This window comes from Jaculus jaculus, chromosome 7 (assembly GCF_020740685.1).
Source record: "Jaculus jaculus isolate mJacJac1 chromosome 7, mJacJac1.mat.Y.cur, whole genome shotgun sequence".
Classification (NCBI taxonomy): Eukaryota; Metazoa; Chordata; class Mammalia; order Rodentia; family Dipodidae; genus Jaculus; species Jaculus jaculus.
Window position 1 is genome coordinate 69,134,688 of NC_059108.1, and position 26,736 is coordinate 69,161,423.

The 26,736-nt window shown below is 44.5% G+C and overlaps 1 protein-coding gene and 1 long non-coding RNA gene across 2 annotated transcripts; one reads left to right on the forward strand and one right to left on the reverse strand.

Annotated features, from left to right (window-relative positions):
• Window positions 1–18,960: 18,960 nt before the first annotated feature.
• Rem2 (RRAD and GEM like GTPase 2) lies at window positions 18,961–25,737 on the forward strand. The gene is made up of 5 exons (XM_045154677.1): window positions 18,961–19,164; window positions 20,212–20,553; window positions 22,127–22,200; window positions 24,158–24,365; window positions 24,679–25,737. The coding sequence occupies exons 1-5, from the start codon at window positions 19,062–19,064 to the stop codon at window positions 24,969–24,971; spliced, it is 1,020 nt and encodes a 339-aa protein (XP_045010612.1). The 5' UTR covers window positions 18,961–19,061; the 3' UTR covers window positions 24,972–25,737.
• Window positions 23,403–25,258, reverse strand: LOC123462164. Its single transcript, XR_006638138.1, has 3 exons — window positions 24,875–25,258; window positions 24,396–24,488; window positions 23,403–24,313 (listed from the first exon to the last, which is right to left on the reverse strand). It is a non-coding gene; the product is annotated as an uncharacterized LOC123462164 (long non-coding RNA).
• Window positions 25,738–26,736: the final 999 nt, after the last annotated feature.

A 26,736-nucleotide genomic window follows, 5' to 3' on the forward strand; every position in this document is an offset into this window, starting at 1 on the left:
CAGTTTCTGTAGGACTTTTACCATGAAGAGATGTTGGGTTTTGTCAAATGACTCCTTTCCCCACTCTCTCTCTCTCTCTCTCTTTGTTTTTTGGAGATAGGGTCTCACTTCAGCCCAGGCTGACCTAGAATTACTATATAGTCTCAGGGTGGCCTTAAGCTCACAGTGGTCCTCCTACCTCTGCCTCCCAAGTGCTGGGGTTAAAAGCATGTGCCACCATGACCAGCTCTGTCAAATGCCTTTTCTGCATCTATTGAGATGATCATGTGATTTTTGTTCTTCAGTCCATTTATATAGTGTATTACATTTATTGATTTGTGTATGTTGAACCATCCCTGCATCTATGGGATAAAGCCTACTTGGTCATGGTGAGTAATCTTTCTGATGTATCCTTGTATTCTGTTTGCCCAACTCTTGTTGAAAATTTTTGCATCTATGTTCATCAGGGAGATTGGTTTGTAATTTTCTTTTCTTTTTTTTTGTAATTTTCTTTTTTGTTTTGTTCTTTGTCTGGTTTTGGTATCAGGGTGATGCTAGCTTTGCAGAAGGAGTTTAGTAGGATTCCATCCTTTTCTATTTTATGGAGAAGTTTGAGAAGCATTGGTGTTGGTTCTTTTATGAAGGTCTGGTAAAATTCATCAGTGAATCCATCTGGGCTTAGACTTACTTTAGTTGGGAGATTTTTTATAACTGCTTGGATCTCCATACTTATTATAGGTCTATTTAAGTGGTTAATCTCATCTTGATTTAATTTTGGTAGGTCATAAATCAAGGAAATCATCCATTTATTTCAGATTTTCAAACTTAGTGGAATATATGTTCTTATAGCATGTCCCTATGATTTTTTGCATTTCTCTGGTATCTGTTGTAATGTTGCCTTTTTCACCTCTATTTTTTAAAATTATTATTATTTTAGTTTTTTGAGGTACAGTCTTACTCTAGCCCAGGCTGGCCTAGAATTCACTATATAGTCTCTGGGTGGCCTCAAACTCATGGCATTCCACCTACCTCTGCCTTCCGAGTGCTGGAATTAAAGGCATGTGCCACCACACCTGGCTTACATCTCTAATTTTATTAATTTGTGTCTCTTCTCTATTTCTTTGGGTCATATTTGCTAAGGGTTTATCAATCTTATTTATCCTTTAAAGAACCAACTCTTTGTTTCATTGATTCTTTGGATTTTTTTTTGTTTCTATTTCATTAATTTCTGCCCTAATCTTTATTATTTCTTCCTGTCTAATGATTTTTGATTGGCCTTGTTCTTTTTCCAAGGCCTTAAGGTGAAGCATTAAATTGTTTACTTGCAACCTTTCTAATTTCTGTCTATCTCTCTCTCTTTTTTTTTTTTTTCTTTTTTTGAGGTAGGTAGGGTCTCACTCTAGCTCAGGCTGACCTGGAATTAGTCTCAGGGTGCCCTTGAACTCATGGCGATCCTCCTACATCTGCCTCCCAAGTGCTGGGATTAAAGGTGTATGCCACCACACCCAGCTCTAATTTCTTAATGTAGGAACTTAAAGCTATAAATTTCCCTCTTAAGACTGTCTTCATTGTGTCCCAAAGGTTTTGTCAATTGATGAGAGTGAGGTGTTGAAGTCACCCACTACAACTGTGTTTGGTGTTATCTGCGACTTTAGTTCTAATAGTGTTTGTTTGATGAAATTGGGAGCCCCCATGTTAGGTGCATATGTGTTTAGGATTGAAGTGTCCTCATGATGAAGTGTTTCTTTAACCAACATAAAATGACCTCCTTTATCTTTCCTTACTAATGTTGGTGTGAAATCTACCCTGTCAGATATTAGGATAGCGATGCCTGCTTTTTTTCTATGTCCATTTGCTTGAAACACCATTTTCCAAACTTTCACCCTAAGATAGTGTCCATCCTTTATAGAAAGGCAGGTTTCTTGGAGGCAACAAATAGAAGGATCCTGCTTTTTTTTTTTTTTTTTTTTTTTGAGGTAGGGTCTCACTCTAGCTCAGGCTGACCTGGAATTCACTATGTACTCTCAGGCTAGCCTCAAACTCATGGAAGTCCACCTACCTGTGCCTCCCAAGTACTGGGATTAAAGTCATGCACCACCATGCCTGGCTGGATCCTGCTTTTTAACCCATTCTGCAAACCTGTGTATTTGGTTGGGGCATTGAGGCTGTTGATATTAAGAGTTATTATTGAAAGGTGGGTATTTATTCCTGCCATTCTTCTTGTTTTGTAGTTCTTCTGTTTTATCCTTCACTCTCTTATTAACTATTATTTGAGTATGGTCTATTTTTCCAGGTTCCTTATGTGTGTGCTTTTGTTTCTCTTTCATATGGAGTATCCTCTCAATCATTTTCTGTAGAGCTAATTTAGTGTTCATACATTCCTTTAGCCTGTTTTTGTTGTGGAATGTCCTTATTTTTGCAACAATTTGGATGGATAGCTTTGCTGGATAAATCTTGGCTGACAGTTGTTATCTTTCAGAACTTGGATACATCATTCCAAGCCCTTCTGTCTTTTAAAGTTTGTGTTGAGTAATCTGCTGTTATCCTGATAGACTTGCCTATGTATATAACTTGATTTTTCTTTCAGACTGCTATCAATACATTTTCTGTGGTTTGTGTGTTTTGTAGTTTAATTATAATATGGTGGTGAAGTATGTATTAACATTCTATAGACTTCCTGTATCTGCACTCACATCACTTTCCCTATTTAGGGGAAATTTTCTTCTATTATTTTGTTGAAAAACCTGTTATGCCTTTGGACTGAAATTCTCCTCCTGCTATGCCCTGAATTCTTTTTTTTTTTTTTTTTTTAAGTTTAGAAAATATTTTATTTATTTATTTGAGAGAGATAGAGGGAGAGAGAGAGAGAAAATGGCACCCCAGGGCCTCTAGCCACTGCAAACAAACTCCAGATGCATGTGCCCCCTTGTGCATCTGGCTTACATGGGTCCTGGAGAATCAAACTGGGTTCCTTTGGCTTTGCAGGCAAATATCTTGACTGCTAAGCCATCTCTCCAGCCCTATACCTTGTTTTTTTGTTTTTGGAGGTAGGGTCTCACTGTAGCCTGGGCTGACCTGGGATTCACGTGGCCTCAAACTCACGGCAATCCTCCTACATCTGCCTCCCGAGTGCTGGGATTAAAGGCATGCGCCACCACTCCTGGCAGCCCTATGCCATGAATTCTTATGTTTGATTTCTTCACAGTGTCCCAAATGTCTTAAAATTCCCATTCATGCCTTCCTGTTAGTTTGTTTTTCTCTTTGTTGAACTGTAGTAGATCTGCCACCTGGTCTTCTATGTTAGACATTCTGTCCTCTCTTTGATCCATTCTACTGGTAAGTCTTTCTACAGAGTTTTCTATTTACTTACTCTGTTTTTCATTTCTAGTATTTCTGATTGGCATTTAAAAAAATATTTCTATTTCCTTACTCATTTCTCGTATTGACTACCATATTTCATCAAGTTCTTTTTCTGTACTTGCCTTCAGGAATTTATTCTCTTCTTTGATTCCTTTGATTTTATTAAGTATAATCATTTTTAACATTATTTACTTGAGTGAAAGAGAGGAGGAGAGAGAAAGAGGCAGATAGAGAATGGCACTCAGAGCCTCCAGCCACTGCAAATGAACTCCAGGTGCGTGTGCCCCTTGTGCATCTGACTTATCATTGTCAGGCATTTCATCTAAAAGAATCTCACTGAGGGCCATTTCTGATGCATTTATAGATTTTGGTAGGATTGTATTATCTTGATTTTTCATGTTTCTTGTATTATAATATAGAGATTTTACATCTTGAGTTAATTTGATGCTTGGGTTTTCTGATTATCTGCAGTGTTCTTAACCATGTAGGTCCAACTTTATATATCTTCATTGTAGGAGTTTAAGGTGCTAAGTGTAGTTCTTATACTCCAAGAAAACAGCAGAAGTGACCCTAGGTGTTGAGTTTGTCTGCCATTAAAGTATTCTAGTATACTGGATGGAGCTTTTTACTGGTAAATTCTAAAATTCAACTGAGTAGTATGCACATTCAATCCAAACCAGCAAAGAGTATGCAGTAGTGGGGATTACAACAAACAGATAATCTCATAAAGTACAGTATTTTCCAGATCCATCCATTTTCCTGAAAATTTCATGACTTCATGTTTATTTCCTGCTGAGTAGAACTGTAGAGCTGGTTTTATCTTCAAATATTCCTTTAGCCTGCTTTTGTTGTGGAATGTCCTTATTTCTCCATCTATTTAAATGGATACTTTGCAGGATAAATTAACCTTGGTTGACAGTTGTTATCTTTCAGAACTTGGAATATATCATTCCAAGCCCTTTTGGCTTTTAAAGTTTGTGTTGAGTAATCTGCTGTGATCCTGATGGGCTTGCCTTTGTATGTGACTGGATTTTTCTCTCTAACTACTTTCAATATATTTTCTATGGTTTGAATGTTTGGTTGTTTAATTATAATATGGCAAGGAGAGGTTCTTTCCAGGTTTTGTTGGTTTGGAGTTCTAAAGGCTTCCTTTATCTGCATTGGCATCTCTTTCCTAATTTGGAAGAAGTTTTCTTCTCTGATTTTGTTGAAAATGCCTACTATACCTTGAGAGTGAAATTCTTCTCATTCTACTATACCCTGAAGTCTTATGTTTGATCTATTCATAGTGTCCTGAATATCTTGAAATTCCCATTTTACTTTCCTATTAGCTTGTCTTTCTCTTTGTTGGACTGTACTAGATCTGCCACCTGGTCTTCTAGTTTAGGTATTCTGTCCTCTCCATCCATTCTACTGGTGAGATTTTCTACAGAGTTTTTTATTTCATTGACTGTGTTCTTTTTAGGGGGGGTTGAGGTAGGGTCTCACTGTAGCCCCGCTGACCTGGAATTCACTATAGAGTCTATGGAGTCTCAGGGTGGCTTCAAACTCAGGCAATCCTGCTACCTCTGTCCCCCTAATGCTGGGATTAAAGGCATGCGCCACCATGCCCAGCACGTTGACTGTGTTCTTCATTGCTAGTAATTCTGACTGGTTTTTCTTTATTATTCCTATTTCCTCATTTATGTCTTGTATGGCCTCCTTATTTCATTAAATTGGTTTCTTGTGTCTTCTTTGATTCCTTTGATTTCTTTGAACATATTTATACTCATTCTTTTGAAATCTTTCTCAGGCATTTCCTCTATATCATTCTCACTAGAGTTCATTTCTGATGCATCAGTACTTTTTGGTGGACTTATATTGTCTTGATTTTTTTGTGTTTCTTGTATTATAATGTAGTAATTTTTGCATCTTGGAATAATTTAATGCCTGGGTTTTTAAAAAGCATTTTTAATATTTATCAGAGAAAGATGGAGAGAGAGAGAGAGGGTGCACCAGGGCTTCCAGCCACTGTAAATGAACTCCAGATGCTTGTGCCCCCTTATGCATCTGGCTAATGTGGGTCCTGGGGAATCAAACCTGGGTCGTTTGGCTTTACAGGCAAATGTCTTAACTGCTAAGCCATCCCTCCAGCTTGGGTTTTCTAATTATCTGCAGTATTATTAGATGTATCAATCTGTTGTTATATATCATCAGGGTAGGAGCTTAAGGTGCTAGGTTTGGCTCTTAAGACTCTCAGAGTAATCACAAAAGTGACCCTAGGTGTTGGGTTTGCCTGCTATGAGAGTATTCATAACATGAGAGTGGAACAAAATACAAGCAAATTCTAAAATTTAACTAAATAATGTACATATTTAATGAAAAACAGCACAGAGTATTTATGCAGGAGTAGGTATCATGACAACCAGATCCTCTAACAAAGTCACAGTCCCTAAGGATGTGTGTTGCCCCACACCCTTAACCCTGTCAACTGGGAGGCTAAGATTTCTGGTCTGTAGAGTGTTCCAGGTCAGCTTGTGACCAAGTGAGAAACCCTTCTTCAATGAATGACAGAAGAGGAAACAAAGGCACTATAAATCAGGAAGCACCAAAGACAAGCCCAAAATATAGCTTACTTAAGAATGGTAAATCCAACCATCCATCATATTTAACATATAATTTACCCTGACATGGAAGGTGCAATTAGCACTTCCAATTCAAGCCTATATACCAGGCTTATTTGGTGAGTTCTGACCTGGTGTAATCTCAGTTACTTTTTGGGATGGCATTGGTCTCAATTCTGCTGCACACCCACTTGGGTCCCTCTTTGCTGCACTGTAGGCTCAGGTAGGCTGGCTGAGTCAGTGGGTCGGTGGGTCACTGCTATAATTGCCTGTGCTGGGTGTGTGTAAATGAGCTCCTTTCCCCAGGTCTCTGGTCCTTGCTGGAACTTGCCCTGGTGGTGGGGGAGGGGAGGCTGTGGATGGTGGCTGAAGTTCTCCTGCTGGTCCTCATGATCCTCTTTCTCACAAGCTGCTCTGTTCGTCCCTGCCATCCTCTCTTCATGTTTCTTGAGTCTGGTATGAGTAGAAAATCCCCTCACCTGGCTCTTCCTGCTGCTCGGGCTGAGTCTGGCAGCTGTGTCCATATGGACCTGGTGCCACCACTGCTGAAGCCTCTTCTGTCTGCTTCTGTGGTCTCTAGATGCTCTGGGTCTTTCCTACTTCTCTGCTGTGGTTGATAATTTATTTTTTAAAATATTTATTTATTTATTTGGAGAAAGCGGCAGATACAGAGAGAGAGAGAGAGGATGGGCATGCCAGGACCTCCAGTCATTGCAAATAAATTCCAGATGCATGTGCCTCCTTGTACATCTGGCTTACGTGGGTCCTGGAGAATCGAACCAGGATTCTTTGGCTTTGCAGGCCTTAACTACTAACTTAACTTTGCCTTAACTGCTAAGCCATCCCTCCAGCCCCACCTTCTCTTTTTAGTAGAAGAGTGTATTTTTCTTTCTTCTTCTTCTTTTCTTTTTTTTTTTTTTTTTTTGGCTTTTTCTCCCCTAGGCTGCTTTGGCATGCTTTCTACACCACCATCATTTAAAAAATATTTTTTATTTATTAGCAGAGAAGGATAGAGCAAGAGAAAGAGAGAAAGAATGGGTGCACCAGCACCTCCAGATGAACTTCAGATGCACATGGGCCCTTGTGCATCTGGCTAACTTGGGTCCTGGGGAATCAAACCTGGGTTCTTTGGCTTTGCAGGCAAATGCCTTAACTGCTAAGCCATCCCTCCAGCCCATGCACTGCCATCTTAACCAGAAGTCTCTCAATTGCTGTTTGTCACACTGTGAAACTTGTATTCTGATCAGCTGTGCTGGATGCTCTATGGCCTGGGGGTTAATGAGGTTCATGGCCCTAACAGTTTTGGGATGGGAAGCTGTGTAAGATGCCTGGAGTTGTACTGGATCTGCTCATCTCGTCCTATTTGTGTTCTCCTTCAGGTGCTGCTCAGCTGGTTCCTGCTAGCTTCTCTTTCAAGTTTCTTGACTTTGCAAGGAGGCTGATGTGAGTGGAAAATCCCTCCACCTGATTTCTGCTCCTGCCACTGGTCCTTTTTTTTAAATTTAATTTTTAAAATATTTAAATTTTTATTTATTTATTAAAGACAGAGAGAGGGAGAGAAAGAGAGTGAGGGAGAGAGAGTAAGAATGGGTATGCCAGGGCCTCTACTCTCCAGATCACACCTTAGCCATACATACAAAAGTGAGACAAATGCCAGGTTTCACATGCCCACTAAGTGGTGCAAGCATCTGGAGTTCCATTGCAGTGCCAATTTATCTCCTCTCTCTCTCTCTCACTTTCTCTAAAATAAAAATAATTAAAAAAAAAAAAAGAATTAATGGTCGGGGAGCTGGTGTTGCATGCCCATAAACAGCTCTCAAAAGGGGGGCTTGAAAGACGCGGAAACAAGACTGCTGCCATGACAGGCTTCAGTAAGGCGCTGCCCAGGCTAGGCCTAAGTTTCAAATTCCGGCTTAGGCAGAGGACTGAGTCAGCCCCTAGACATGTAGAGACATGCCCAAGACTTGTCTCTTCTGCCTCTCTGCCCCAGCCAAGCAAAAGGATACAAGTACAGTTACTGTTTAAACCAACCAATCATGTAACCGCCCCCTACTTCTTTGTTCAAATCCCTATAAAAACCCCGCTCTCACGCTGCTCTGGGCTCTTGTACGGATCCACTGCATTGGTGAAGTCAAGAGCCTGAGCTTAAGCCCGAAATAAAGCTCCTTGCCTTTGCATGCATGTTTGGTTCTCCTTGGTGGTCACTGGGGGTGCCGAGAACTGGGCATAACAGGCTAACACAGGATTGCCTTGAGTTCAAGGTCATTGTGAGATACATAGCAAGACCCGGTCTCAAAGCAAAAAAAAAGGCTGTTATTATTATTATTGTTGTTGTTGTTGTTTCAAGACAGGGTCTAGCCCAGACTGACCTGGAATTCACTATGTAGTCTCAGGATGGCCTCGAACTCACAGTGAACCACTTACCTCTGCCTCCTGAGTTCTGGGATTAAAGGAATGCACCACATGCCCTGCTAAAAAACGTAATCTAAGGCTGGAGAGATTGCTTAGGGGTTAAGGCACTTAGCTGCAAAGCCAAAGGACCCAGGTTTGATTCCCCAGTACCCATGTAAAGCCAGCTGTACACGGTGGCACGTGTGTCTGGAGTTCATTTGCAGAAGCTGTATACCCTGGTGTGCCTATTCTCTCTGTCCATCTCCTATCTCTGCCTGCTTGCAAATAAATAAAAATTTTAATAAGTTTTTTTTTTAATCATTGAGAATAAAGCAGTTGTTCCCATTCTTTTTTTGTTTTGTTTTTTTGAGGAAGGGTGTCACTCTAACCCAGGCTGACCTGGAATTCACTATGGAGTCTCAGGGTGGCCTTGAACTCAATCATCCTACCTCTGCCTTCTGAGTGCTGGGATTAAAGGCGTGCGCCACCACACCCGGCTCCATTCTTTTTTTTTTTTTTTTTTAAAGTTTATCTTTGAGAGAGTCAGAGAGAGAAAGAGGCAGAGAGAGAGAGAAAATGGGCATGCCAGGGCCTCTAGCCACTGCAAACGAACTCCAGATGTGTATGGCTCCTTGTGCATCTGGCTTACGTGGGTCCTGGGGAATTGAGCCTTGAACCGGGGTCCTTAGGCTTCACATGCAAGCGTCTAACTGCTAAACCATCTCTCCAGCCCATAAATACAAACTTTAAACAAGGTTATTTTGTCTCATGATTTTGAAGATTTCAGTGTGATGGATAGGTGCCATTGCTTGGAAGGGGAGTAGTATGTCATGGCAAGAGCTCAAGGCTTAATAAAACCATCCTCCACTCCCCCCGCCCCCCGTACTCTAAGCCCCACCTCTTCACAATACCCGAAGCTAGAAACCAAGCCTTTCATACATGGACCTTTGAAGGATACTCCACATTCAAAATATACCATAATAACCAGGCGTGGTGGCACATGGCTTTAATCCCAGCACTCAGGAGGCAGAGGTAGGAGGATCACCATGAATTTAAGGGCCCTCTGAGACTACATAGTAAGTTCCAGGTCAGCCTGGGCTAAAGCAAGACTTTACCTCAAAACAAATGAACAACAACAAGAAAAAAAACAAAACAAAACAACAACAACAAAAAAACACCCTAAGGCAATCTAAAATCCTGTGGTGATGCATGCCTTTACTCCCAGAACTCAGGAAGCTGAGGTAGGAAGATCACAGTGAGTTCAAGGCCAGCCTGAGTCAACATAGTGAATTCCAGGTCAGCCTGAGCTACAGTGAGACCTTACCTTAAAACACACACACATGAACACAAGCACAAAAAAAAAAAAAAAAAGCCAGGTGTGGTGGGGGCCATGCCTTTAATCCCAGAATTCAGGAGGCAGAGGTAGGAGGATTGCTGTGAGTTCGAGGCCACCCTGAGACAACATAGTGAACTCCAGAACAGCCTGGACAAGAGTGAAACCCTACCTCAAAAAAAAATAAAATAAAATAAAATAAAATAAAAGAGTTAGGGAGATGGTTTAGCAGTTAACTTGGTTGCTACAAAGCTTAATGGTCAGAGTTTGATTTCTCAGTACACATGTAAAATCAGATGCACAAAGTGGCACACATGTCTGGAGTTCATTTGCAAGTGGCTGGAGGCCCTTATGTGCCCATTCTCTCTGTTTCTGTGTCTCTCTCTGTGCTTGCAAATATAAAAAGCGGGTGGGGGGGAGGGGTAGGCATGGTGGTGCATGCCTTTAATCCTAGCACTTGGGAGACAGAGGTAGGATGATCACTGTGAGTTTGAGGCTAGCCTGAGACTACATAGTGAATTCCAGGTTGGTGTGGGCTACAGTGAAACTCTACCTCGAAAAACTCCCTCTCCCGAAAAAGTTATTATTTTTTGGTTTATTTTTATTTATTTATTTGAGAGTGACAGACAGAGAAAGAGGCAGAGAGAGAGGGAGGGAGAGAATGGGCGCACCAGGGCTTCCAGCCACTGCAGACGAATTCCAGATGCTTGCGCCCCCTTGTGTATCTGGCTAACATGGGTCCTGGAGAATCGAGCCTCGAACAGGGGTCCTTAGGCTTCACAGGCAAGCACTTAACTGCTAAGCCATTTCTGCAGCCCCCACCCCCCCCAAAAAATTAAAGAAAATAAAATCCTGGGCTGGAGAGATGGCTCAGCAGTTCAGGTACTTGCCAGCAAAGCCTAACCACCCAGGTTCAATTTCCACATAAAAACAGATGCACAAAGTGCATGCATCTGGAGTTCATTTACAGTGGCTAGAGGCCCTAGTGTACCCATCCTCATTCTCTCTCTCTTCTGTGTGCAAATAAAATAGTTAAACAATACAAAGAAAAGGAAAAGAAAATCCTATCAAGATAGATACCACTATCTAAGGTGCGCAGTCTAAGGTGTGAGAGCTCCGTGAAGGTGAAGAGGGAGAAAGTGATCTCAGCACAGCATGGGGATCAGGCTGTGAAGCACCAAGAGCTTTCATGTGACTAACCCGTACAACAAAGCTGTGCCACGTGTGTCATCAGCCCCATTTCACTGGTTCAGGATTTCACTGGCTTGATTCGGTTCCAAATCTTATCCTACTATTCCACAGGCAGGAGAGAATTTCTTTTCTTTCTTTCTTTTTTTTTTGCGGGGGGGGGGGATACAGTCTCACTCTAGTCCAGGCTGATGTGGAATTCACTATGTGGTCTCAGGGTGGCTTTGAACTCACGACAATCCTCTTACCTCTGCCTCCCAAGTTTGCCCGGGTGGCTCTCCTGTTTCTGAGAGAGTACCTCATAGGCTACAGCAGAAGACCATTTCCAGCCTTCCACTAGAATGGTTGTTAAACCCAGCTTGCTTCTGTGGCCCAAGGCTAGTTTGAAAGAAGCAGAAGTTCCCATGGAGAACTGTTGCCCTACTCTGCAGCCCCTTACTTGCTTATTTTTCTAGAAATGAATCCAAGCACCCAATGAGTTTTCCAGATACAGAGTGCTCATTCTCCTTCACACCTTTCTCTTTTTGTTTGCCATTGAGACAAGCTTAGGCTCTTCTCTAATTCCATGAGCCTCCTGCCTGAGCATTCAGAAGACTAAGGGGCTGGAGAAATGGCTTAGTGGTCAAGGCACTTGCCTTCGAAGCTTAAGGACCCATGTTCAACTCTCCACATCCCAGATACACAAAGGTTAGGCAAGCAAGGCCGCACATGCCCACTAGGTGGTGCAAGTGTCAGGTTTGATTGAGTGGCTGTGGTCCTGGCTCACCAATTTTCTCTAAAAAAATTTTTTTTTAAGAAGATAGGACTAAGGATATAGTTCAGGGGTAGCATGTTTGTCTGACATGCAGGGGGCCCTTGATTCAACCACCAGAATAGCAAAAAGAAAACCACCCCCCCACAGAAAAAATTGAGCTAGGCTTGGTGGCGCCTACTTTTAATCCCAGCACTCAGGAGGCATAGGAGGATTGCTGAGAGCTTGAGATCACCCTGAGGATACATAGTGAATTCCAGGTCAGCCTGGGCTAGAGCAAGACTGTACCTTGGAAAACCAAATTAATTAATTAAATTAAAGAATAAAAATAACTCATTTTACGCCAGGCGTGGTGGCACACGCCTTTAATCCCAGTACTCGGGAGGCAGAGGTAGGAGGATTACCGTGAGTTCCAGGCCACCCTGAAACTACATAGTGAATTCCAGGTCAGCCTGGGCCAGAGCGAGACCCTACCTCAAAAAACAAAAATAACTCATTTTAGAAGAAATTCATGCTAATTATTATTATTTTTTTGTCTGGGTGGTGGTGGTATGTGATATGGTGCCCCACACACTCACCTGCAGTGGTGGGGCATGCAGAGTGGAACTTGCGCTGTCTCATTCCATCAAGTCTTCTGCCTGGTGTCTAGAGTTTCTCTGTTCCTTGATAGGCCTGGGGTTACAGGAACTCCTGGCCATTCCAAAATATTTTTGTGGAATCTGGGGATTCAAACTCTGGTGGTCTCAGCCTCTTCAGCAATCCTCCACCCCACTATGCCCAGGTCCTCATGTTTTCACAGGAAGCATACTTATCTGCTGAGCCATCTATCCATCCCAGTAAAAGCAGTAAAAAACAGCTACATTTGAGCCATGCCCATCTTTAATCCCAGCACTCAGGAGGCAGAGGTAGGAGGATGTCCATGAGTTTTAGGGCACCCTGAGACTAGAGACTACATAATGAATTCCAGGTCAGCCTGGGCTAGAATGAGACCCTACCTTAAAAAAAAAAAAAAAAAATCTGCTTTTATTTTATTTTTCCAGGCAGGATTTTGCTCCAGCCCAGGCTGACCTGGAACTCACTCTGTAGCCCCAGGCTGACCTCACACTCATGATCCTCCTACCTCAGCCTTTCAAGTACTATGACTCTAAAGGCATGTGTCCCCATGCCCAACTTAAACATAATTGTTTTTTTAGACAGGATCTCTCTCTAGCCCATAGAGACATGACAGCTGGGGAGATGGCATAGCAGTTAAGACACTTGGGCTGGAGAGATGGCTTAGCGGTTAAGCGCTTGCCTGTGAAGCCTAAGGACCCCGGTTCGAGGCTCGGTTCCCCAGGTCCCACGTTAGCCAGATGCACAAGGGGGCACACGCGTCTGGAGTTCGTTTGCAGAGGCTGGAAGCCCTGGCACGCCCATTCTCTCTCTCTCCCTCTATCTGTCTTTCTCTCTCTGTCTGTCACTCTCAAATAAATAAATTAAAAAAAAAAAGACACTTGCCTGCGAAGCCTAAGCACCTAGGTTCAACTCCCCAGAACTCATATAAGCCAGATGCACATGGTGGCACATGCATCTGGAGTTCATTTTCAGTGGCTAGAGGCCCTGGTGTGCTCATTCTCTTCTTTTTTTCTCTCTCTAATAAATAAAAGTAAAATATTTTTAAAAAGAGACATGAAATTTATTTTGTAGCCCAGGCTGGCCTTGAACTTGGAGAAATCTTCATACTTCAGTCTCCTGAATGCCAGGATGATATTTGAGCTACCACACGCAGTTCTAAAACATAAAAGTTTCTAAATGTCTGAGGATCATGTGTAGAAACCATTGACTATTGGGTTATTGCTTTGAATGTGTTTCCACTACAGGAACACATATGAATATATCAAAACTGTGGGGCTGGAGAGATGGCTCAGGGGTTAAGGCACTTCCCTGCACAACCTAATGATCTGAGTTCAATTCCCTAATGCCCATGGAAAGCCAGATTCACAAAGTGGTACATACAACTGAAGTTCATTTGCAGTGGCTAAAGGCCCTAGCATGTCCATTCTCTCTCTCTCTCTCTCTCTCTCTCTCTCTCTCTCTCTCTCTCTCTCTCTCTTTGCTTGCAAATAAAATTAATTTTAAAAATTGTGAATAAAAGAAGGACAAGTGGCCAGGCTTAGTGGTGCATGCCTTAGCCCTAGCATATGAGGATGGAGGTAGGAGGATTGCTTTGAGTTAGAGGCCAGCCTGGTACTACAGAGAGAGTTCCAGGACAGCCTGGACTAAAGAGAAAGCTTCCTCGAAAAACAAATAAATAAGGATAACTAAGTTGAGACTGAAGACTAATGAGTAAAGTGCATGAGGATTTGGCTGCTCAGTCCTTTATGCTCTTATTGACATGTCCTGTGGCTGGCCTTCAGAAGAGTAGTGTCACTGCACTTTATTCCCAAGATTACTACTTGCCCATTCCATTGGTAACTCCACTGAGGATAGTAGATCTCCTAGGGATAGTTAACACAAGGAAAGCAGCGTAGTATAGAAATTGGGGGGAGAGGGAAGCCAGGCATAGTGGTGCCCTCAATTTATCTCAGCACTCAGGAGGTGGAGGTAGAGCACCTCTGTGAGTTCAAGGGCATCTATGACTACAGAGTGAGTTCCATGATATTCTGGGCAAGAGTGAGACCCTACCTCAAAAAACAAAAAAATAAAAATAAAGAGAGAGAGAGAGAAAAGAAATGGGGAAAATTTTCTTTGCCTTAAAAAGATCTGTATGACTCCACATACTTGGGCGGCAAGGTCACTGACAAACTCTGCTGGGGCTGAGCTGATAACCTCTTCCATGTAGACCAGCTGACAGAAAGCTGGAAAAAGCCATTCTGCATGTGGTTCAATGGGAGAGAGAGAAATCACCAGTGAAGATACTCAACAGTGGACACTGAAAGCCTTAAATTTGGCCAGACAGGCCAAATGAGCCAATGGGTGCAATAGTGGCATGTCTGTTCTGGAGGACACCAACTGCCCTCTAATTTGACCGGAGAACTGTTCCATGGGAGGGAATACATCCCTCATACTGAAAACCTATAACAGGGGTAGTCATGAGCCGTAAGGGTCAAATGTCTGCTGCTGTCTGGCTAAATGTGTATACTATGCTCACCAAACTGCCCAGTAAGCACTTCACTTAATGTTCATACCCATATATTAATGCTATTCTCACTTTTGGTTAGAGAAGATTATCTTTTCAGATGCCAGTGACCTTGGGATGAGTCAGAAGGTACCATGGTGCTGAGAAGAAGTGACAGAGGAGTGCTCAGCACTGAAATACCTCAATCACACCTTCCATGGCTCAGGGTCCATTGCAGAAGAAGTGGCTGAAAGAATGTAAGAGCCAAAGGAAGGGTAGGACTCCTTACAACGTGTTCCTCCAGATACAAAAAGACCTGGATATCCATGACTTCACAGTGCCTGATACTACCTACACAAGACTATCATAATGGGAAGAAAAGATCATAATACCAAAATAAAAGAGAGACTGATCGAGAAGGGGAGGGGATATAAAGAAGAGTGGAGTTTCAAAGAGGAAAGTCGGGGGAGGGAATTACCATGGAATATTGTTTACAATTATGGAAGTTGGCAATTTAAAAAAAATTTAAAAAGATCTGGGTGGAAATGCTAATAGTGCTTGTGTGACTGCTTGGGGATAAGCCACCTGTCACTCTAGATCTTTGGGTCATGAAGAAGAAGCTAAGGTAGAAAACACCATATAAAGTACTCAGCAAAACTAGGTGTGGAGAGGAAATGAGGGTGTTTGCATGGGTAACAGTATCAAAGGAGGATGATGAAGTGGCACTGTCTGCCCTGGCCTTCCACAGTGGTAGACACCATTCATTGTGGGATAGTTTTGTCTGCCTTTTTGGCTATTTATTAACACTGGCTTGCTGAGCCTAGTTAGGAGAGAAAGTAAAGGAGACCCCACATGACTTGCACCTACCTGAACACACTGGCAAAACAAAACCCACTTTCTGAAAGCCTCTTCAGCAAATGGTGCTGGGAAAACTGGATATGTATCTGTAGAAGGATGAAAATAGATCCTTATATCTCTCCATGCACAAGAATTAAGTCCAAATGGATCAAAGACCTTAACATCAGACTGGAAACTCTAAAACTGCTAGAGGAAAAAGTAGGGGAAACCCTTCAACAGATTGATATTGGCAAAGACTTTCTGAATATAACCCCAATTCTCAGCAAATAAAACCACAGATAACCACTGGGACCTCATGGAATTACAAAGAGTTTGTATAGCAAAAGACACTGTGAACAGTGCAAAGAGGCAACCTACAGAATGGGAGAAAATCTTTGCCACCTATATATCTGACAGAGGATTAATACCCAAGATATACAAAGAAATAAAAAAAATAATAAGAAATCAAACAATCCAATTAAAAATGGGCTATAAAGCTAGAGAGTTCTCAAAAGAAAAAATACAGATGGCATATAAACATCTAAAAAAATATTATACATCCCTAGTTATCAGGGAAATGCAGATTAAAACGACATTAAGATTCCATCTCACTCCTGTCAGATTGGTACCATCATGAAAACAAATGACCATAAATGCTGGTGAGGATGTGGAAAAAGAGGAACCCTTCTACACTGTTGGTGGGAATGCAATCTGGTCCAGCCATTGTGGAAATCAGTGTGGAGGTGCCTGAGACAGCTAAAAAAAGATCTACCATATGACCCAATTTTACTACTCCTAGGTATATATCCTAAGGACTTGTCTCACTACCTTAGAGACACTTGCTCAACCATGTTTATTGCTGCTCTATTCATAATAGCTGGGAAATGGAACCAGCCTAGATGTCCCTCAACTGATGAGTGGATAATGAAGATGTGGTACATTTACACAATGAACTTCTACTCAGCGGTAAAGAAAAATGAAGTTATGAAATTTGCAAGAAAATGGATGGATCTGGAAAGTATTATACTTACTGAGGTAACCCAGGCCCAGAAAGCCAAACTTCACATGTTCTCTCTCACATATGGATCCTAGCTACAAATGATTGGACTTCTATGTGAGTAGGAATAATAGTAGCAGAGGCCAATAAGATAGAGAGGAGATATAAAGAGAATAGCCAGGCGTGGTGGCACATGCCTTTAATCTCAGCACTAGGGAGGCAGAGGTGGGAGGATCGCCATGAGTTCACGGCCACCCTGAGACTGCATAGTGAATTCCAGGTCAGCCTGAGCTAGAGTGAGACCCTACCTTGAAAAACCAAATAAATAAATAAATATAAAGAGAATAGAAAAGGAGGGAGGGGAGGACTTAATAGGATGGTATTGTATATATGTAAGTAGAAAAACAGATTAATGGGGGTTGAAAAGGCCTGAGGTCAGGGGAAGAGATTGAGTAAAGGAAAGGTGGAGGGAGGGCTGATCAGATTCTAAGAGGATATAACTAAGTCATATGGAAACCTACTTTGGACAATGGAACACTCAGAAGCCATAGATTGTTACTAGAAAATTTTCAGTGCCAGGGATGGGATACCTTCCAGTGAGTTGTTGGCCACGGAAGTCCCTGATGCCCCCAAAACATTATAGGCCATGGCAGAAGCTCTTGGTTTCCCACCAGGAATAGATGATAAGACCCTATTGCTGAAGTCTCCACATACTTGGGCTGCAAGGCCACTGAGTTATCCTGCTGGAGCTGAGCTGATAACCTCTTCCATGTAGACCAGCTGACAGAAAGCTGGAAAAAGCCATTCTGCATGCGGTTCAATGGGAGAGAGAGAAATCACCAGTGAAGATACTCAACAGTGGACACTGAAAGCCTTAAATTTGGCCAGACAGGCCAAATGAGCCAATGGGTGCAATAGTGGCATGTCTGTTCTGGAGGACACCAACTGCCCTCTAATTTGACCGGAGAACTGTTCCATGGGAGGGAATACATCCCTCATACTGAAAACCTATAACAGGGGTAGTCATGAGCCGTAAGGGTCAAATGTCTGCTGCTGTCTGGCTAAATGTGTATACTATGCTCACCAAACTGCCCAGTAAGCACTTCACTTAATGTTCATACCCATATATTAATGCTATTCTCACTTTTGGTTAGAGAAGATTATCTTTTCAGATGCCAGTGACCTTGGGATGAGTCAGAAGGTACCATGGTGCTGAGAAGAAGTGACAGAGGAGTGCTCAGCACTGAAATACCTCAATCACACCTTCCATGGCTCAGGGTCCATTGCAGAAGAAGTGGCTGAAAGAATGTAAGAGCCAAAGGAAGGGTAGGACTCCTTACAACGTGTTCCTCCAGACACAAAAAGACCTGGATATCCGTGACTTCACAGTGCCTGACACTACCTACACAAGACTATCATAATGGGAAGAAAAGATCATGATACCAAAATAAAAGAGAGATTGCTTGAGAGGGGGAGAGGATATGTTGGAGAGTGGAGTTTCAAAGGGGAAAGTGGGGGTAGGGAGTTAGGGAATTACCATGGGATATTGTTTACAATTATGGAAGTTGTCAATTACAAAAAAAAAAAAAAAAAAAAAAAATCGCTTTCCCAGAGCCCTTGAAGGCCTTGAGAAAGGTGAAAAATCGATACTTTTGTTGCTCTTATCCTAGAAGAGGCCATTTCCTGTTTCATTTTTTTTTCAGATCAGTTTTTATTTTATTTTATTTTGTTTTTATCGAGGTAGTGTCTCACTCTAGCCAAGGCTGTCCTGGAATTCACTATGCAGTCTCAAGGTAGCCTCAAACTCATGGCGATCCTCTTACCTCTGTATCCCAAGTGCTGAGATTAAAGGTATGTGCCACCATGCAGGGCTCTGATCAGTTTTCAGCCTTTTGTTTGTTTGTTTTTTCGAGGTAGAGTCTTGCTCTAGTGCAGGCTGACCTGGAATTTAGTATGTAGTCTCTGGGTGGCCTCGAACTCATGGTAATTCTCCTACCTCAGAGTAATGGGACTAAAGGCATGCACCACCACGCCTGGCTGGTAGTTTATAGCCTTTTTGTCTGTCATTTCTTTCTTTCTTTTCTTTTTTGCCACTGAGTACCCACTCTGGGCTAGACACTGGGTTGGGTGCTGGAAACAAAAGACAAATCCTGGAATCCTGGAGCAAAAGACCCTGCTCTCCTGAGTCCTTGCCCGTCTGCCACAATCTGCTCTTTTATGGACCTCTCTCTCCACCTCATCCTCTTAACTCATTTCTTCTGCTACTCTGTCGTGCCTTAACCAGGTTCTGCAGTCAGTAATTGCACAGAGGGAAGTGACACAAAGGGAGGGGGCAGAAGGAGGGAATCCCGCTGACATCACTGCTTATTAGCATATGTGACCTCATCAGGGGGTGGGACAATTTCCCCAGGTGTCGGAGGGGGAGGGAAAGTGGAGGGTGGTATTTAAAGGGGAAAGCTGACAATGCTGCTGAGGGAAGGAACAGGCGCTTTGAGCTGCTGGGTTGCACTCGCACACGCAAGCTGATGCACGCAGCTCTCAACATCAACATGGACACGGACACAGAGACTACAGCACTTTGTTCTTCCAGCAGCCGTCAGGCCTCCCCACCAGGGACACCCACACCAGGTGAGGGCTAACCTGAGCAGGTTTGAGCTGAATATATGGGTTAAAGCTTTCATGGGGGGAGGTCAGAATTATGTTTTAACCAGCAAAAGGAGAAAGCAAGTCAGGTAATAAAGAAGACTTCTGCACATCTAAGGTCCATGCTGTTAAGGGGGAGGGGGAGCTGCCTAGACACCCCTCCCCCATAACTCCCAGGGCTTTGCTTGAGAAACTGGTACTTGTTCCCTATGTCAGCTTCATTCCTGATGCTAGGCTAAATGGAAGTGAGCAGTAAAGGGGCAATCCACAAGCCTGGGAATCACTAGCCTGGTGGGGTGGAGGGGCTGCCATGGGGACCTGTTGTAAGGGTTTCTCCTGACTCCAGAGGTCCTGGCTGCTCGCCAAGTATTGATCCTGTGCTATTTACAGCTTCTCTCCATCTTCCTTTGTTGTGTCTGCCGTTACTCCTCCAGTTACCTGACCCTTGCATTGCCGCCCACCCTCTACCTCTACCTCTCCATGAACACGATATTCTCTCCCACTTGCTGGGACAGCCAAGGATGCAAGAGGATACACGCACGCACACACGCACGCGCGCACGCACGCGCACACACACACACACACACACACACACCCCGTAGGGATGCTCAGCTAAGGCAGCATGGGAAGTATTCCCCCACCCCACACACATCTTGCAGAGTCCTGGGACCAGGCTCCCTATAAAGTTTGTGCCTTTGCCCATACCTACTCCTCAGTACCTGGGCAGCAGCTTTCCATTCTGCCCTCTTTAGTTTGGACATTAGTGTGCCTGTGTCAGTATATGGTGTAAGCAGATATACAAGCATGTACATAGATGCCTCCTTTGCACAGAAAATGTTTGAACAGATTGTGGCTGTTTCACAATGCAGAAACCATGTTAGTCCCTTGGAAGTTCAGGCTTCTGGTTAACTTTAGGGTAAGAGATTGGGCCAAGGATTCTCAAAGCCTCTGAGGCAGGAGTAGCCTAAATGAAACCCGCAGCAAATGGCTGGTGATGCTTCAATTACAGTCTCCTTTTCTCTGCTCCCCTAGGAGCAGATGCTATACTTCTGAAGAATCCAGAAAAACTGTTGGCAGAGTTGGACCGAAGTGGGCCACTCCCTGACCCTGGAGCCCCCAGAAGAAGAGGCAGTATGCCAGTGCCCTACAAGCATCAGCTGAGGCGAACTCAGGCTGTAGATGAACTTGATTGGCCACCTCAGGCCTCATCTTCTGGCTCCTCTGACTCCTTGGGCTCAGGAGAGACAGCTCCTGTCCCAAAAGATGGCATCTTCAAGGTCATGCTGGTGGGGGAGAGTGGTGTGGGCAAGAGCACCCTAGCAAGCACTTTTGGTGATCTCCAGGGAGACAGTGCTCATGAGCTGGAGAACTCAGGTATTTGATGGAACCCTACAAAGGCTGAGGGGACCTTAGGGTTTTATTTTTTTTTAACTTTTTATTTATTTACTTATTTATTTGAGCAAGAAAGAGAGAGGCAGACAGAGAAAGAGAATGGGTGCAGCAGGGCCTCTGGCCACTGCAAAACAAGCTCCAGATGCATGTGCCACCTTGTGCATCTGGCTTACATGGGTACTGGGGAATCAAACCTGGGTCCTTAAGCTTGGCAGGCATGCGCCTTAACCACTAAGCAATTTCTCTAGCCCTAGGGATTTTTATATTTTTTTATTATTTTTTTCCTAATTTATTTATTTGAGAGCGACAGACACAGAGAGAAAGACAGGTAGAGGGAGAGAGAGAGAATGGGCGTGCCAGGGCTTCCAGCCTCTGCAAACGAACTCCAGACGCATGTGCCCCTTGTGCATCTGGCTAACCTGGGACCTGGGGAACCGAGCCTCGAACTGGGGTCCTTAGGCTTCACAGGCAAGCGCTTAACCGCTAAGCCATCTCTCCAGCCCAGGGATTTTTATTTTTAAAGCTTTCTTTCTTTCTTGTTTTTTTTTGGGGGGGTAAGGTCTTGCTTTAGTCCAGGCTGACCTCAAATTCACTATGCAGACTCAGGCTGGCCTCAAACTCATGGCAATTTTACCTCTGCTTCCTGAGTGCTGGGATTAAAGGGATGCGCCACAATTTTCAGCTTGCTTGTGAAGCCTAAGGACCCATATTTGACTCTTCAGGACTCATGTAAGCCAGATGCACAAGGTAACATAAGCACACAAGGTTGCACATACACACAAGTAACACATGCATCTGAAGTTTGATTATAGTGGCCAGAGGCCCTGGCATGCCAATTCTCTTTCTCTCATTAAAAAAAAAAATACAAAGCTGGGCATGGTGATGCACTCCTTTAATCCCAGCACTTGGAAGGCAGATCTAGGATAACTGCCATGAGTTTGAGGCCACCCTAAGATTACATAGCAAAATCCAGGTCAGCATGGGCTAGAGTGAGACCCTACTTCGAAAAAACAATACATAAATTTATTTGAGAGGCAGAGGCAGAGACAGAGTGAGTATGGGCATGACAAGGTCTCCTGCCACTGCAAAGGAACTCCAGATGCATAGGCCCCTTTGTGCATCTGGCTTTATGTACAAACTGGGGAAATGAACCTGGGCCATCAGGCTTTGCAAACAAGCGCTTTTAACAGAGGAGCCATCTCTCCAGCCCAACATTAGTCTTTTGTATTTGTTTAAGGTAGGGTCTTGCTTTAGTCTAGGCTGACCTGAAATCCCCTATGTAGTCAGTCTCAGGGTGGCCTCGAACTAAGGCACTCCTCCTAATTCTGCCTCCCAAGTGCTGGGATTAAAGGCATGCACCATCATGTCCTGCAACATTAGGGTTTTAATCAGGGATGAAAGTGCTCTGTGGCAAGAATAGCTCCTGGAGGACAGAACCTCTATAACAGTCTCCCTGGAGGGGCTCCCTGGTGCTGGGAGCTATAGTGTTCCTGGTTACCAGGTCTGAGTGTTAGGGAACCTTCTAATAGACTTTATTCCTTCAATTTCCCAACAGAGGACACCTATGAGAGACGCATCATGGTGGACAAAGAAGAAGTGACTTTAATTGTTTATGATATCTGGGAAGAGGTGAGGACTAAGCCTTGACTGTGAACAGGTGAAGCTGAACTGGGGAAGGACAGTTTGGCTAAACGCTAGTGGGACTGCAAGCCATGTTTCAACATGTGCTGAAAACTGACTTCTCACTAATCTCATCTCAAAGAGCAAAGGTTCACATTAATGTGCATATCATGGCCCACAGTCATGAGATCCAATTTCTTCTAGAACCTTCCAAACCAGTTATAATATAAATTTGACAAACCTTTCAAGTAAGGCTGAACACCCAGAAATTGACCCCATCCATAACTATTTCAGCCTGAGAGTGTGATGTGAGAAGCGCTCAGTGCTCTTTTTTTAAAAAAAATTTTTTGTTTTTGTTTATTTATTTATTTGACAGTGACAGACAGAGAGAGAAAGAGGCAGAGAGTGAGAGAGAGAAAAAGAGAGAGAGAGAGAGAATGGGCATGGCAGGAAACGAACTCCAGACACGTGTGCCCCCTTGTGTATCTGGCTAATGTGGGTCCTGGGGAACCGAGCCTCGAACCAGAGTCCTTAGGCTTCACAGGCAAGCGCTTAACCGCTAAGCCATCTCTCCAGCCCAGTGCTCTTTGACATTAGAAAGAGGGAGGGAAAAGTGAGGACTGAATGTATGAACATAAAATGGAGGCTAAATTACATTTTTTCCTTTTATAAAAAAGTTACTTACAGAGGAAGAGGCAGGTAGAGAATGAGCGTGCCAGGGACTTTAGCCACTGCAAATGAACTCCAGACACATTCATGACTTTGTGGGTACTTTACAAGGGTACTGGGGGAAATCAAACCTGGGTCCTTAGGCTTCATAGGCAACTGCCTTAACCACTATGCCATTTCTCCAGTTTCCCCCCCACCCCGGTTTTTTTTTTAAGATAGGGTTTCATCTTAGTCCAGGCTGACCTGGAATTCACTATGTAGTCTCAGAGTGGCCTTGAACTCACAGTGATCCTTGTACTTAGGCCTCCTGAGTGCTGGGTTTAAAGGTTTGCATCACCACACCCAGCTTAAAATACTTTTAAAAAATATTTTATTTAGGAGGGGATATGATGGAGAATAGAGTTTCAAAGGGGAAAGTGGGGGGAGGGAGGGCATTACCATGGGATATTGTTTATCATCATGGAAGTTGTTAATAAAAATAAATAAAAAGGATAAATGAAGAAAATATTTTATTTATTTATTAGAGAAAGAAAGAGGCAGACAATGAGAGAGAGAATGGGTGTGCTGGGCCCTCCAGCCACTGCAAACGAACCCCAGACTCATGTGCCACCTTGTGTTTACGTGGGTCCTAGAGAATTGAACCGGGATCCTTTGTCTGCAGGCAAATGCAGCCCCTTAAAATACTTTTAAAAAGAGTGTATTTATTACTACTAATTTTTGGTTTTTGAGTCAGGCTCTCCACTGTGAAGGCGAATGGCCTGGAACTCAGGGCAGCATTCCTGCCTCAGCCTGATGAATGCTGGAATTACAGGTGTGAGTCATCACATCTGGATTACACACTTTAATTATTTCTGACAGGGCCTGAGGTAGCACCCAGGCTGGCCTTGAACAACCCATGCAGCAGAGGATGCTGTTGAATTTATGATCCTCTTTCCGCCTCCTTCTCCAGCGTTGGGGTTACACATTCAGTTTATGCTGGGGATGGAACTCAGGGCCTTGCGCATGCACGTGCTTTACCAATTGAGCTACATCTCCAGCCCCTACATTTGGTACTACTTTTTTCTTGATCCAGAGCTTCAGCCTAAGAAAATAGAATGGCTACCCTAGTCTAGGATCCTATGTCATCAATTCTTTCATGTGGAATTCACAATCACTAACTTGCCCCTTCTCCAGAAAGCTGGATAGAAGACTCTTAAGTACCTCCATGTCCAAAGCAGGAGTCTGATTCCTTTTTTTAGCTACAGGCGCTGAGCAGTCTCCTGAGCCTCTAATTCCACTGCTCTTTGCTCATCCGCAGGGAGACGCAGGCGGATGGCTGCGGGACCACTGCCTTCAGACCGGGGATGCCTTTCTCATAGTCTTCTCAGTCACGGATCGACGAAGTTTCTCGAAAGTTCCGGAAACGCTTCTTCGGCTCCGGGCTGGGAGGCCCCACCACGACCTGCCAATCATCCTAGTGGGAAACAAGAGTGACTTGGCCCGCTCTCGGGAGGTATCACTGGAGGGTGTGTATCCCCAACCGACTCCATACTTACGATCTCAAGGGAATGCTCTCCCTTCCGTGTCACGTCTTCTCCCTAAAGCCTTTTTTAGCCTCACGGGTGCAGGAACTCTCTTGCATTTAGCTCCTGGATAAGGGCAGAACCCCGGTACCCCATTCTTAGGGTCCTCACCTCTCCTCCCAGGCGCGCTGCTCCCCCGCTTCGCACCTGGGGCGCCCCAAGGCGGGGTCGCCCAGACCTCGGAATCCACCCGGTAGTCCAACCCCTTCCCGCGCAGGCGCCCCCAGCCGCGCGCTGAGCCTGTTCCCTCCCGCAGAGGGCCGCCACCTGGCCGGGACGCTGAGCTGCAAACACATCGAGACTTCGGCCGCGTTGCACCACAACACGCGGGAGCTCTTCGAGGGCGCAGTGCGCCAGATCCGGCTGCGGCGGGGCCGGGGCCGCCGGGCGCAGCCGCCGGAGCCGGGCAGCCTCGAGGGCCCCGCGCCGCCCGCGCGCCGCGAGAGCCTCACCAAGAAGGCCAAGCGCTTCCTCGCCAACCTGGTGCCGCGCAACGCCAAGTTCTTCAAGCAGCGCTCCAGATCGTGTCACGACCTCTCTGTGCTCTGAGCCGCGGTCGCCATGGCCACAGCTGTCGCCATGGCCACCGTGCCCTTGGCGAGTCCCCTCGGCCCTCCCCCGACCGCGTGCAGCCGTCCAGGACACCAAAAGCTTCAGGATGCCGTGGTCACCACTCTGGAGGACGTCGTGCGCGCGGACTGGACCTGGGCCGGAACAAGTCAGGAAAAAAAACATCACTTCTACAAACAAAACAAAACAAAACAAAAACCAAATTAGCTGGCCCTTGGCCACCTCTCCTGTAAAGAGTCTTTTAAACTGGAAAAGTGGGAGCTGAGTGTGGTGGCGCATGCCTTTAATCCCAGCACTTGGGAGGCAGAGGTAGGAGGATCGCCGTGAGTTCGAAGCCACCCTGAGACTACTTCGTGAATTCCAGGTCAGCCTGAGCTACAGTGAAACCCTACCTGGGGAGGGGAGGGGGACTGCAAAAGTGTTTTGTGGACTCCTGGATAAAATTGACCTCCTTACTACTCTAAACATGCCTCACCTTTAAAGGTAAAAACAGACTTCCGGTGGCCCTGGTCAACTTTGCCCTTAACAAGTTCTTAAAGGCACGGCCTGAAAGTGCTGAGATTGGATTCTGATTTACCATTTCGCTCTAACGTTTCCCCTTTAAGGTTATTGACAGTAACGTGTGGACAGATTTTCTGCTTTTAGATGCCAGAAAGTAGAGCTGAGCAGTGGTAACCCCTTTGGCCAGGGCCAGGAGGCACCAGCAAGGGGCTACCCCATTCCTTTCCAATAAAGAATTTTTTTGCTATTGCCATCTGGTTATCTTGGCTTTCTGTTCGCAGAGTCTCCAAGGAAGGAATACATATGGATGGAAAACTCAGGAGATCCTGAGAAACAAGGAGTCTAAATATACAGGAAAGCTCTAGAACTTATTTGGTGCTAGGATAGTCCATTTTCAACAGGATTTGAAAGATAATTAGGCCTACTTTGTCTACTTTCCAATGAGACACTAGATCTGGCGTCATTTAGCAATTTAGTGACCAGTGGGTCCAGTCTTTTGACTCTAGGTTCATCTTTCTATCTTACCCTATCCTGCAGGGAGCAGGGTATCTGGGATTTGACTTGGAGTGGTTCAAGTAGGAGATATATTCCCCAGGGATGCCCATTAGCTGTGGCATGACCCAGTGGGTCTGTATGTACCTCCTGTGGCAGAGCCCCACAGCCTTATCACCTGCATAGCCCGTGTGACAACTGAAGCTGTCACTGCCTCCCCTGGGGACGCCTACGCCTGCTGCTGCCTGAGCCATGAATTTGAACAAAGGGAACAGAGGCAGCAGCTCTCCTCACCCCTAGGCATGCTGCACAGCTATCTGAGTACTTTGAAGGCCAGCCTCCAACCCACCACATGCAGAACTTGGTGGTGAGATGCTTCCTGAGTCCTCAACAGGGTTAGCGGAGCATGGGTGGTTATGAGAGGAGAATACAGATAATGTTAATTCTTTTTTTTTAAATATATTTTTATTTATTTGAGAGTGAGAGAAAGAGAGTGAGAGAGAGAGAGAGAGAGAGAGAGAGAGAGAGAGAGAGAGAGAAAATGGGCACACCAGGGCCTCCAGCCACTGTAAACGAACTCCAGATGCATGCGCCCCCCTGTGCATCTGGCTAACGTGGGTCCTGGGGAATTGAGCCTTGAACCGGGGTCCTTAGGCTTCTCAGGCAAGCGCTTAACCGCTAAGCCATCTCTCTAGCCCTACCTGTTAATTCTTTAAAGAGTACATACAGTGTTATTACCTATTTTACAGAG

Excerpts from the sequence above, each read along its gene's own strand:
- Rem2 (XM_045154677.1), top strand. The coding sequence starts at position 19,062 with ATGCACGCAGCTCTCAACATCAACATGGACACGGACACAGAGACTACA. Across the intron at positions 19,165-20,211 it reads ACCAGGGACACCCACACCAG|GAGCAGATGCTATACTTCTG; the intron begins GTGAGGGCTAAC and ends CTGCTCCCCTAG. Across the intron at positions 24,366-24,678 it reads TCGGGAGGTATCACTGGAGG|AGGGCCGCCACCTGGCCGGG; the intron begins GTGTGTATCCCC and ends TCCCTCCCGCAG.